At 34.9% G+C, this 13,663-nt stretch overlaps 1 protein-coding gene across 1 annotated transcript; it reads left to right on the top strand.

Moving 5' to 3' along the window:
- Window positions 1–5,436: 5,436 nt before the first annotated feature.
- On the top strand, window positions 5,437–12,493 carry LOC147407005 (nucleobase-ascorbate transporter 7-like). Its single transcript, XM_086435375.1, has 14 exons — window positions 5,437–5,622; window positions 6,424–6,521; window positions 6,621–6,797; window positions 6,889–6,989; window positions 7,070–7,145; window positions 7,635–7,694; window positions 7,778–7,962; window positions 9,580–9,676; window positions 9,941–10,027; window positions 10,135–10,193; window positions 10,762–10,853; window positions 10,998–11,075; window positions 11,710–11,870; window positions 11,968–12,493. Exons 1-14 carry the CDS (start codon window positions 5,511–5,513, stop codon window positions 12,184–12,186), a joined length of 1,602 nt encoding a protein of 533 aa, XP_086291501.1. The 5' UTR covers window positions 5,437–5,510; the 3' UTR covers window positions 12,187–12,493.
- Window positions 12,494–13,663: the final 1,170 nt, after the last annotated feature.

Below are 13,663 nucleotides of genomic sequence, written 5' to 3'. Positions count from 1 at the left end.
AGTTAGTGTAGCACGACTCTAAATGATTTACACATACCCCTTCACGTTTTGTTGATTTACCCCTTTGTTCTCGTGGTCCTAATAAGGATATAATTTAATGAGTTTGTAAGACAATGTGGCAACCAACCTTCAAACAATCCTATAAAGTGTTTTATATTTGATAGGTGAAAGAAAAATGGATTTTGAGAGACCAAACAATTAGAGCAAAATTCTATTGTATTCTAGAGATAGACTCATCCAAAATCCGATTATACCTTCATTTTCAAATGAAGTGTGGGAGTGTATTTTCTATAAGACAACATAGTAGCCTACTTATCTCTATAGTAATTCTCGATTCTTTAATACTTTTACGATTCTCCTCTGCTTTTGTACCCACACTTATTTTTAACATCTTTATCTTGCACACCTGTTTATAAGATTAAAAGTCATAATATTTCAAATATTCAAACAAAAAATTATTTCTTAAACAATATTGATAAATCAGAATGACAGTAGATTAGAAAAATCATAGATTATTGATCGATTGTAAAGCTTGTTGGGTAAATGCAGAAATATAGAAGATGTAAAACAAGACTTTGGGTAAGTTGAATTCATTCCATAGGGACAGTTTGGATTAAAAAACTCATTCGAATAAAAATGCCAAAGCAGAATTAAAAATACAGATTTTTCTTAAAACAAATTGATTTGTAAAAAAAATAGAAAAGAGAGTAACAACTAATTTATAAATGAAATTAAAACTAACAACAGAGATTGAAGATATAAGGAAAAAAGCTTGGAAAGGTCAATTCAACCTTTGCAATTCATCCAAAATGCTGATTTATTCTATTTATAACTCAATCCACGTAGCAAGTCATTGCTCGTGGATTAGAAGATAGATTGAATTAAACATTGATGGTAATCAAAGAGTATTCATGAGAATCCTAACTTTAAACAAGTGTAGCTGACTTATACTTCAATTCTTCACATAGCATGATTGTTCTTGAGCTTATCTAAGTAATAATCATCTAAGCTTGATTTGAATGTATAAGTTTGCTAATCTTATCCTAAGAGGATTTTCAGAATTAACATGTAAAACAGAAATAAAGAATCAAAACAACATTGGTAGGATGAAATTGCTCTGGCATTCTTGACCTCTCTAAGGAGGGTCTAGCCGATCATCGCAAGAATTGTAAATGCAGAAAATAACAAAAAAACAAGGAACATGGGTGAAGAAGATGATGATCAATCTGTAGTCCTTCTTTTATAGCTCTCCAAAGAATTACAAAAATAATGAATGGATCACTCTTGATGTTCTCACTACACTTAAGAGCTTTCTCAAAAGGAAATTACAGAAAATTGAAGAAAGAAAAATAAAAAATTGTAGAAGAAGAAAGTAAGAGAAGACCCTTTCTCTAAAAGCAACCCTCCAATTTATAACATTTGTATTCGGGTAATCGGGTTGATTTGACGGATGATTTGATTCGAACAACCCATTCAATTACAACTACCGAAACAATTGAAAGCTTCTGTGCAAATCTCGAGGACAAATTCCTCAAGATGACCGCGGCGCGGTCATGCCTAGCCGCAGCGCGGTGACGTGGCTGTCAAATCCTTCGAGTTTTTTCTGGATGCTTCCTTTCGGCTCGCGTATTGTAACCGTAATTGTTATGTCTTTTGTTGGTTTCCGAATGTGCATTTTTTACTTGAAATTAGTAACAATTTATTGTTAGTTACATAAATTTGGGATTTAATAAAATTTATTATTATTTTTAAGGAACTAGTATTCAAACTTTAATAATCTTGGTGAAATTAAGGTCCCAAAGTGAGATTATTGGGACCTTATCAATTATAATAATATATTATAACTATAATATTTCAAGACCCAAACCCAAGGGGTTTGCACAGTTGCAAGCCAAGCCTTGATAAGTTCCTTAGGAAGGGTAGGTCAAGCATTTGAAACCTCACATAGCTATGAATTCCTTAAGGCCACCCTCCAGGTCTAATTGACCTGGATTAGTCTCAGGCAAAGCATAAGGATACACGAAAAGCAAAAATAATAAATAAATAAAATATCAAATAAGTACAGGAACGGATCAAGGGACATATGAAAAAACATATGTAAAAATAATGTAATATTAATAAATTTTCAAAATATGGGTTAGAAGTTTGGGATTGAGCTAATTTTTTGTGAGGATGATCTCTATGATGGGAAGATCATCCGAAAAAAAATCAGTCTAATCTGAAACTTCTAACCCTATTAAAAGTGATTTAGAATGTGGACCATCGATTTTTTTTTATCAATTTTTGTTAATAATTTGTAAATCACTTTTGATGGATTTAGAAATTTCAGATTGAACTGATTTTTTGTGAAGTTGATCTTCTCATCATAGTGACCATCATTGCAAAAAATCAACTCAATCCAAAACCTCTAACCTATATTTTGAAAAACCATTATTTTTAACATATGTCTCATGAACCGCCCCAAATAAGTATTCATTAATGACAATTACAAAATTACTTTAAATAACTAAGAACTCTATTAGCAAAAGTTTAGCACGGCACGCATGTTCAAAAAACCTCTTTCCACGCCCATTAGAAATAGCAGTTTGTTTCGTTAACCACTCAAGTACCCAACTAATTAAGTTGTTCAACCAACAAAGAATCAATATGGTCGATGCAACTTCCATACCAACTAGAAGGTAATATCAAATGACACGTCACACATCTAAGTGGGACCACCATATTCGTTTGGCCCCACGTGGCATCATTCCTATCCGTCCGTCAAATACGATTGACGAACTCGAGATTGATCTATATGTGAGATTAATCACCCAAATATGTTTCGTTCAACAACATAAATATTTTTTTTATAGATAAAACAAAAGTTGTTCAGATTTATTATGCTCGCTTTTTCTCGCGCAGCATAAGAGGGACGTAGTAAAGTAAAGATAGGTTTCCAGGTTCCTTTGCAAATTAGCAAATTCTCGTAAATACCCTTCTTGTTCTTACATTATGACTCACGTATCCTTCATGATTTTATATTATTTACACGCTTGTCACGCTCACCGGGGACAAATTTGTCATCTAGTGAGAAGGGCAACGATGAGATTAGGTAGATTTTAACTCAGCGGTCATTATCACTGTACGGCTAGGTTCTTGACTGTTAACGCGACTCCCAATTTAGGTACGCCTAATATTCTCTAACAGATGAAAAGAGAAATGACCGAAATACCCTCAGTTTTGATACACTTTGCATTTGCAATAAATATATAAATATCCATGATCCTTTGGTTTATTGAGTAAATTGCCTAATATTCGCTAACAGATGAAAAGGGAAATGACCGAAATACCCTCAGTTTTGATACACTTTTCATTTGCAATAAATAAATAAATATCCATGATCCTTTGGTTTATCGAGTAAATGATCAAAATCCCTATATTTTTAATGCATCGTCTTCTTTTCCCTTACTCAGGGTAATGTTGTCCAAATGGATAATCTTGCATACGTGTTAGGTTTTTCTCGTAGAATGTCAAAGGTGTTCTAAAATATCCATGATTTACCTTGCGAATTTCTCATGGGCATTTTGGTCATCTCACATGAGGGAGATATAATGCCAATTCAGTTGTGTTACTAATTTCACCAATAAACTAAGAAACTTAGAGTTAAACAACTTTTTCTTTTTCTATATAAATGAAAATTGGGGTGTGGTAGATGAGGGTGAGCCAACCATCTTTGACGAGGAGTCCCTGCCTTATTATCTTTGGTGATTGTATTCCAATTTTATAGATTATATCTTAATTAAGGGCATTGTTAGACATAGAAGAAAGATAAACTCACGTGATGATGAGGATTATTTTCTTTTGATTTAATAAATAGGAGGATCAAATCAATTTTTTTTTTTTTTAAATTTGATAAAGAATAATAGTTTTCTGATGTACCCTCAAACACACTCCTCTCGACTACTCTCTCATCACATAATCATATATCATTTGCATTGGGATGCATGTACTCATAAATATTTTTTAAGAATGTCCCAGACTCATAATAATAAAATATTGTCTAATTTTTTTAATCAAAGTTTGTATAATTTTAAAACACCTTATATTATATAAGATCTGATTTGTCCTTATAGATCAGGATCTGAAAGTTCTCTTATTTGATGTAGGATTGATTATACTTTTTCCGACTTTTCCACCTTATCACTTGACGACTCTACTTCAATCTATCAGTTTTCTCAATCCTTTCCACGTTCAACTAATGACACATCTGCGATGTCGTGACATTTTCTTGTGTATCCCAAGGCAAATGATTTATTGTTCTATGATGGGGGCGTAAAGGGGCGGGGTGTTAGTGGGGGATGACATATCATCAAAACTCTTTGATAAATGTAGGTCGATTTTGTAGAGTAAACGCATCCTTCTTGTGTATGAAATTCTAATTTATTATTTCAAAGCTTACACACAATTAAAAATTATGATATTTGTGAAACTAAAAGGTAATTCCAACATTTCATTTAAGTAAATCCAACAAGGGTAAAACCCCCTTTTAAGTGTTAATCTCTTTTATTAGAAAAAAAAATTTGCTCACTATATTTTTGCTAACAATGTTCATAGAATCTGAGATTCACCAATCACATGAGCACGCATGTATTGAATGCATCCTCAATTTATAAAATTACACTTTCTATAATTGGCGTGCCCTGCACTAGAGTGTGTGAGCAAAATATCACTTATTTTATTGGCCCACAAAAACTAGCTCACATGTTAATTTTAATTAAAATTTTAAAGACTAAAATGTCCTTATATGTCCCGCCAAAGTGAATTGTTAGTAGAGTTGGGCATATCTTCTAGGACTTCCATCAAATCCGGCCAAGAATAAAAAAAAATCATAAGTATGACCATCCTTACCAAGATTGATTTTGAATATTAGTTAAGATCATTGAGCTCACCTTGCGGCATCTAAATATATGATTCGATGCCAATGTTGTAGAGGGCAAAATTTTACAAACTTAATTATTTTTCTCAAAAATCTATTGATTTTCATCTTTGAATTTGAATTTTAAATTTGAGAGTGTGGTACTCATCATTTTCAAAACATTGGATTTCTTTTTGGATATTAATTTTTCCATGAAATCTAAAGGAATGAGTGTGTTGGATGGCCAATGTCTTAATCCATTTGAACACAACAAACCTTAGTAAGAATTGAAATCTTACTAAAGCAGTAAGGAAAGTGTTTAAAAAACAAAAAAATTGATTTGCACTGCTTCCATCCTTTTCTTGACATGGGAGAGACCCGTGGCAAACATTTCACTCATTTTCAAGGTTATTTTAGTCCATTCATACGTCCTGTTTCAAAACTAATGATTTTTCATTTTTATTCAAACTGAAAACCGTAACAGCATATCGACCCTGTCTCTAATACGTGCTTCATTCCCTCTTTATTTTTTTCACACACTCTCTCTCTCTCTCTCTCTTCTATATAATTATAGTCTCGCTTGTGAGTATCTTTTAGAGAGAGAGAGAGAGAGAGAATGGCAGTGGGTGGTGGAGGAGCGCCGCCTAAGCACGACGAGTTCCAGCCACATCCAGTGAAGGATCAGCTACCTGGGATTGATTACTGCGTCACTAGCCCCCCTTTTTGGCGTCCGTACACCTCCTGCGCATTTTAGCATTTCTGTGTTTTCTCTTTCGTTCTCTTCTTCTCTACTCTAAACATGGAGACTGTCGAGCTTTTAGTTACTTTGTATTTTATTTCAAAACGAAAAAACAAAAATGTCATCAGTAAGGAAAATTCTGGTCGTTGATTATTACTTAATCGAAGCATTTCTGACAGTCGATTTACTCAGTACTCTACGTGATTTCCAACTTTTTTTTTAGTTGTTTCAGGGTCTTAAGTCTTTCTCAGGTTGAAGATATTTTCAGAGAGAGCTGCTGCTTCTTTTTTTTGTGTTTCCATTTTATTTTTCGTTGAATATGATTTGAAGTTTATTGAGTCTTACTCGATTGAATCACTTTTAGTGATCTTCATTCGTTTTAGATATTTACGAACTAAAGTTCGTTTAATACGTATAAGCTTATTTCTTCACAGTTTCAAGTATTTGAATCATTTGATGTTGTTTGTGAGATATTCTAAGGTTTCTTCTTCAATTAGAATTGTTTCTGAATCAAAATTTGATATGGGTTCCTTTTTTTTTCAATCCAATCTTATTTTCTTATCTAACCTCCAGGCCAATTCCCCTGTTTTCAATTATTTATATAATCTCATAGTTTCAAGTACTTCGATGTTGTTTGTGAGTTAAAACTGTTTCGGTATCAAAATTTTCTTTGTGTTCCCCTCTTTTTAATCCAATCTCTGATTCCTATATAATCTTCAACACAATTCACCTGTTTTTAACTCATTTGTGGTCTCTATGTAATATAATCACGATTCTTTTGGTAATGCAGCGGAGGCAATCATTCTGGGTTTTCAGCATTATCTGGTGACTCTCGGCATAACTGTAATCATACCCAGCTTCATAGTTCCTCTAATGGGTGGTGGCAATGTAAGCATTTCTAATATAATTTTCTCTCCAAGCTTTTCTCGAATCTTTCAATTATTTTTTGTGAAATTTCGATTGATTTTAGGCTTTATTCCTTGGCAGGTTGAGAAGGCCCAAGTGATACAGACCTTACTCTTTGTTACAGGATTGAACACTCTTCTTCAATCCTTATTCGGGACTCGTCTCCCTGCAGTGATGGGGGGTTCATTTACATTTACCATTCCCACGGTCTCGATTGTCCTGGCAAGTCGATATAGCTCAATTATGGACCCTCACCAGGTTCGATTTCCCATTCTCGCAGTCTTTCTCCATTTTACATTTGTGATTCAATTGTTTCTAATTATCGTTGTTTTGTACCATAATTTATCAGAGGTTTCTCCAAACGATGCAAGGAATACAAGGCGCTCTCATTGCTGCCTCTCTTTTCCAGATAATTGTTGGTTTCCTGGGCTTCTGGAGGAATGTTGTTTGGTGGGTTTTCCGGTTATTAATTGTATTTGTTTATGAGTATTGCATATTTAATGACGGGTTCGTTTCTCTTACTGGTTTAGGTTTCTGAGCCCCCTTTCTGCAGTTCCTCTTGTAACTCTAGCTGGGCTCGGGCTCTATCAATATGGTTTTCCCCAAGTAAGAATTCTGAGTCCTTCACACAATACATATGTTTTTGAACCAATGCATGGGTTATTGCGTTAGTTATCGTGTTTAAAGACCATGCCAATCATATTGCGTTAATTATCGTGTTCAAAGATCTATGCCAATCATATTGGAACACCCTTTATGTGTTCTTTTTCTTGGACTCAATTCCTAAATCATGTGTAATCGTCTTAAATGGATGCAATTGATTTAGTGTTTAAGTCACAATTGAATCCATACTATAGGTTATAAGATCCATTGGTTGGGGCCCAATTGAATGTTGGTTCTAGATCGTCTTTATTTGTGCCGTATGAACTACAAACACAAGGAGGATGGCTTATTGCCAAGACTGAGTATTTAATCCTTATTTACTTCTTTATCTTATTCAAACTAACTGTTTGGGTACTACTTTTTATTTATTGCGTACAGTTTTTTTTTCAACTTTATTCATTTGCAAGATGTTGCTTTTACTTATGCTTTCAGCTGGCAAAATGTATTGAAATTGGGCTTCCACAGTTGATTTTGTTAGTCTTAATTTCACAAGTAAGTGAAATCCTTTGTCCTCAATTGCTTTTTACTGGTAAAGCACAAATAAGTAATGTCCGGGGTGACTAATGCTTTTGCAGTATCTCTCTCATCTAATAATAGTAAGGAGGTCCATATTCAATCGCTTTGCGGTGCTGTTCTCTGTTGCAATTGTATGGGTTTATGCACATATTCTGACAGTAGGTGGTGCATATAACAACAAATCTCCAAACACCCAAATTAGTTGTCGCACTGATCGTGCTGGGCTCCTTACTGCAGCTCCATGGTAAGCTTCTGTTTTTGAACTACACTGATTTTTTTACTTTTTACTTCTCACTTCTCTCATTCTTTGTACAAGATCTCTGTTAGACTAACTTTTCTCTTATGTTAGATTTTATCTTATAAAAATTTGTTCCATTTCTTAAAATCCTATCTTGCATTTAGATCCATCTTTAAAAATAACAACAGATTATGTGATGGGATATTTTATGAGATGTATCTTGTACCTTAAGACAAGTATATTCATATTCTATCTTATATTTTTACTAAAAAGAAAATTTCGTCTTGAACAGGTAAGTTTTGAGATAGTGTCCATGGAGTGTTGGATTACTTTACCCTTTTAGATAAAACCATCAAAGGACATTTTTTTTTATAGAAAATTTTACTTGGAAAAGGTATAAACTCATTTTCTTGTTAGAAGAAAAGAAAAAAGAAATCCAATAAGTGCTGCATTAGTGAACATGGAATGTCGTATTACTTAACCCTTTTAGAAGAGTTAATAAAGTATCGTATTTTTAAACAAAAACATCAAGGGACCACCTTTTAATTTGTAAAGAAGTTAATGACACAACCTTCTGTTAAAATAAAGCTTGGCAAAGATGTTTCTTTCTTCAGATTCCAAATTTTTTCTCTTGGGGTTTATTGTTTTATGATGTTATGCATAAATCATATTGGTCAAAATATTGAAACGATCAATGAAAATGGATCAGAAGAAAGGGGTCTCTTTTATTTCCCTTCTTCTAAGCACTGTTGAATGGGTCCCCTAGTTTCTCATAGCTGCAATTTGTGATCATCAATTTTACACATTTTCTTATTAAATAGAGAAGAAATATTTATCCATATACATGTGGCCCACCCATATACCTGTGGGGTATGCATACGGCACAGTGTGGAGGAGGCTACTTTTTCTTGTCTGTGTGTAAGGAATTCAACCCGAAATTCCCAACCTGTGAGAAACAAAAATTAGAGAAAAAACACACGTCGAAAAAGAAAGCAATCACACGCACAAGACAGTATTTACGTGGTTCGGCAATTTGCCTACGTCCACGGAGTTGTAAGGATTTCTCTAGTATGGAGAAGAATTACAAAGTGCGGCTCAAATCTCAAAAACGACAACCAAGACCTTAAAAAATCCTAATCACCAAAAACGGCTTCTATATACTGCGCACAGGATTCACAATGGGTTACAAAACGGGTCCAAATTTTTTTCGGCCCAAGCCTCCACTCCATGGACTAAACCTCAAAAAATTTCCCATTAAAATACCACGCAACATTATTCGGGTCAGGGTCGGATCGTCAACCGGATCAAACATAACTAGGCTCCACAAAGCCCAATGTTGTCATGGGCCCAAAGTTGTTTTACTTCATTTGCATGCTATTAGTTATTTCTAAAATGTGTAAACGAGCTATGTTATTGATATTTAGTCTATTAGGGGCTTTATTATTTTCTTCATTTGGTGGATAGCTGTGATTCACGATGCAGAATGTCAAACAATTTTGGGAGCTTTACATGTTGTTTTACAATTACAAAATCATCCCCCAATGACTCATCGCCCAAGTTTCCTCTGCTTGTGGCAACCTTTCATATCACTAAGGCTCGTTACCTTTGCTTCATTTCATGCAGGGTAAGGGTTCCATACCCATTTCAATGGGGGCCTCCCACTTTCAACGCTGGAGAGGCTTTTGCTATGATGGCTGCTACTTTTGCTTCACTCATTGAGGTTTGCTTGTTGTAAAGTTTACCTTGTATCTCCTGTTTTTTGAACAATTAATTTATTGGTAGTAACACCTTTTCTATTTTGCTTTGTTAATCGTGCATGTGAATGATTGCCTTATAAATATTCTTGTAAAGATGGGGTTCTGGTCTTCTGTGGAACTGCTTTGTAAATCTGTCATATTAACATTGCATTTTATTTCTAGAAGGTGAAATATGAGAACTCACATGAAACTTAATTTCTTTCTAGATTTATTTCTTCATTTTTCAGTCAACAGGTACTTTTATTGCAGTATCAAGATATGGGAGTGCCACGCCAATACCTCCTTCTGTTCTCAGCCGTGGTGTTGGCTGGCAGGTAACGATTTATTCTAGGAGGTCTCACTTAACAGGATGCCTCTCTTTTACTCGTAGACTCCATACATGTTGCTTCTTGATTTCTTATATATTTCCTATAAATTTCAGGGAATAGGGATTTTGCTGAATGGGATGTTTGGTAACGTAACTGGCTCTGCGGCATCAGTGTAATGAACTCAAACAATTCAACAATGTTATTGGGCATTTCTTTTCTTTTTTAAGCTAGAGGTTGGGTTACGACATCGGCTTTGTGAGTGATAGTCCCACATCGCCCAGGTGTCAAGACCTTGGGCTGGATATAAACCTGGGGCAATCCTCACCTTACAAACCAGTTTTGTGAAGGATTAGTTAGGCCCATAAGCTTCAACATGGTATCAGAGCGGGTAACCACAGGGATGTAGGAGACACGTTACACGTGAGGGGGAGTGTGAGCGATAGTCCCACATCGCCTAGGTATCAAGACCTTGGGCTGTATATAAACCTGGGGCAATCCTCACCTTACAAGCCGGTTTTGTGAGGATGAGTTAGGCCCATGGGCTTCTACAGGCATGACCCAATTCCATCCACACTTATAGTGTTGGGGATCTCACTGAGGTCCACTCATTGTTCCCAACTCATATGCACAAGTACCACATGTATGGCACAATTGGGTCTATTTAGAGGTTGAATGTCCCAGTCCAAATATTCCTCTTTTTCCTATATGGATGATCTTACCATGTATTGTTAAATGTACAGTGAAAATGCGGGTCTATTGGCATTGACACGAGTTGGTAGTCGAAGAGTTATTCAAATCTCCGCAGGGTTTATGCTTTTCTTTTCTGTATTAGGTATAGTACTTCATTTGGTTGTATAATGGTCCTGGAATTTCCTTATCTTGTTGGCTAAACAGATTATTTGTTCTATGCTATTAACCTGGAAAATCTGGAACATCTAATTTTTTATTTTATTTTATACTTTATATCACTAAACAGGAAAATTCGGAGCACTCTTCGCGTCTATTCCATTGCCAATTGTTGCAGCCTTGTATTGCGTCTTATTTGCTTATGTGGGTATGTGTGCCTCTATATGCTCAAGAATATATCTGGAATGTCTTGTAATGATTTTAATAATTAGAGTTTATTATGATTATTTTGAACTATAGTATCTAACCTAATTTCTAGATTAAGGTACTGGACATCAGGACATGTATGCCTGACCTCTATGTCAAACATGCACAGTTTTGTCTTCTCCATCATTTGTATAAGCAGAAGTTTACCTTTAAGGTTGATCTTCTGGCATCAAACCAAATTGGTCTCTTTTATCTTTGTTTTTATCCTTATTTTTTATTCCTTCACTCTCCTATAATTTTATTGGTTGCAACTCATAGGTTTGAACAATTTAGCTAGCCAAGACAATGCAACATTTCGTTTGTTTCTTATTCTTGTCCGAATGCCATATGGTTCTAATGCCCTACTTGTTTTCTTTTTTTTTTCTAGGAGCCCAGAACTGTTTTCATATCCCATGTCTCCATATAGTTGCCAGCCTTTCGAGCAGTTTTCATTTAATAATTTTTGGAAATAATCTGGTCGCCTTTCCTTAATCTCTTCATCTTTTACTAAGACTCTTGTTGTATTTAATGTCTTTGTAGAATTTTTTCTCAATGGAAGTTGAATTTTGATTATGGTCCTATCATTGTGTGAACAGCTTCTGCAGGTCTTGGTTTGCTTCAATTCTGCAATCTCAACAGTTTCAGAACAAAGTTCATTTTAGGCCTTTCTTTCTTCTTGGGATTTTCGGTGCCAGAGTACTTCAATGAATATGCAATATTTTCTGGTCGTGGACCTGTTCACACTGGCTCTACATCGGTGAGGAGATTTGAATCAAAGCTAAATTTATTTTTCTTACTAAGTTGGCTCCATTTAACATCTGTTAGAAGTACCCATTTTTTTCCATTACTTGCAGTTCAACAATATCGTGAGTGTGATCTTCTTGTCCCATGCAACCGTGGCTGCTATGGTTGCTTTCTTCTTGGACTGCACCCTCCATCGTGGGGACTCTGCAATTCGAAGAGATAGAGGTTTCCATTGGTGGGAGAAGTTCAGGTATTTCAAGACGGATACGCGGAGTGAAGAATTTTATTCACTCCCATACCGCCTTAACAAGTACTTTCCTTCAATCTAGCCTCACATCATATCTTTTCTCAATGAAGGAGTAACGAGCATATCATCTCAAACTTATTTTGTTCATACTATGATCTAGCCGAAGAATTTCAAAGTTAAACTCCAGCAACCTTATCAATGCTGCTTCACAGTTGACTAGCTTGGGTTTTTTGCTATATATATAAGATGATATGTAGCTTGATATTGGCTTAAATGACAGTAATTAATTTGTGATACAGATTGAGTAAATGAATTTTCTCCACGCTTGGATGTATTACAAATGTTTTCGTAATCCGTGATTCATTTCGAGTTTGATGGATCGAAATAACTATTTTAGTTTGGGTTCTGTTTCTCGAATTATGAATGATTCTCCCCAATATGAATGAGATGCTTTGTTTTCAGAGTTGGATTTCATATTTGAAATTCGAAGGAAGCTTGTAACTGTATTCTTTACTAAAGCTTCCCATTCCGACGTTGTTCCTTCCAGGATTTGAAATTAATGTGAAGTATGAAAAATTGTTTGCTCACAGAAGAGTTGTGATAATCTGACGTAGGCACGTGGCATGCTCAATCGATTTACCTGACGTGACAGGTTCGGAAACCGTAGATCCTTCTCTTCTCGGGATACAAAACTGCACTTTTTTATGAGAAACTGTAGTTCTGTATCCAGAGGAAAGCACTCATAGAAATCTGGGATCCATCAATCACATGTACATGTTCACGTACCCACGTGTATTGAATGATATTTATAATTTACAAAAATACCTTTATTAGTTACAAAACTACCCTTGTATGCTTGACGCGGCCAGCACTGAGGAGTCTGAGCAAAACACGACTTGTTAACTCTGGCACTAAACGATATGAACCAACCAATACACCAACAATTGTCCCACATGAATCTAACCACTAGCCTCCTAAATTGGTGCGACTCCTGAAAAGCTTTTAGGCCCTAGACAGTAAATTGAATCCTTATGGCTCAAAATACAGTTATAATGGCCGTAAAGGCCACCCTTCGATTATATTATTTGTTGTATATTGCATCAGAATAGTATAAGCCCAAGATATATTGGCCATTTTTTTTATGGCCACCCTGTCCTTTATATAATTTGATATAACGTTATATTTTCATTCTATTTGAAATATATAAACTTCACAAATTGTGGGCGACAAAACTATGATTTCATACCCTATTGTACATGTATCACTTCAAGGTCATTGGCCAGAAAAGTAGAATGAGAGCTATTAAAAATCCCGTAGTTCACAAAAATTTACAAGGAATCCCTAGATATCCCAGAAATTTGGAAAAATAATTGAAATGATGAAGTCTAAAAATAAAAAGGTAACAAGCTCAAAGAACCGAATTCATTCAATTCTCTTTGCATATATTTGAATACTATAATATTATTAATAGATTGAATTGAACATTAGAAAGTCAATGTCAAATAACCCATTGAGATGGAGTGTGATATGAGATAGAATACTCAAATGTTGTAGATTCA

This window comes from Akebia trifoliata, chromosome 3, assembly GCF_017979445.1.
Source record: "Akebia trifoliata isolate Shusen 1 chromosome 3, ASM1797944v1, whole genome shotgun sequence".
Classification (NCBI taxonomy): Eukaryota; Viridiplantae; Streptophyta; class Magnoliopsida; order Ranunculales; family Lardizabalaceae; genus Akebia; species Akebia trifoliata.
Note: the sequence above shows the minus strand (reverse complement) of the source record. Positions and strands in the feature narration are given on the sequence as shown.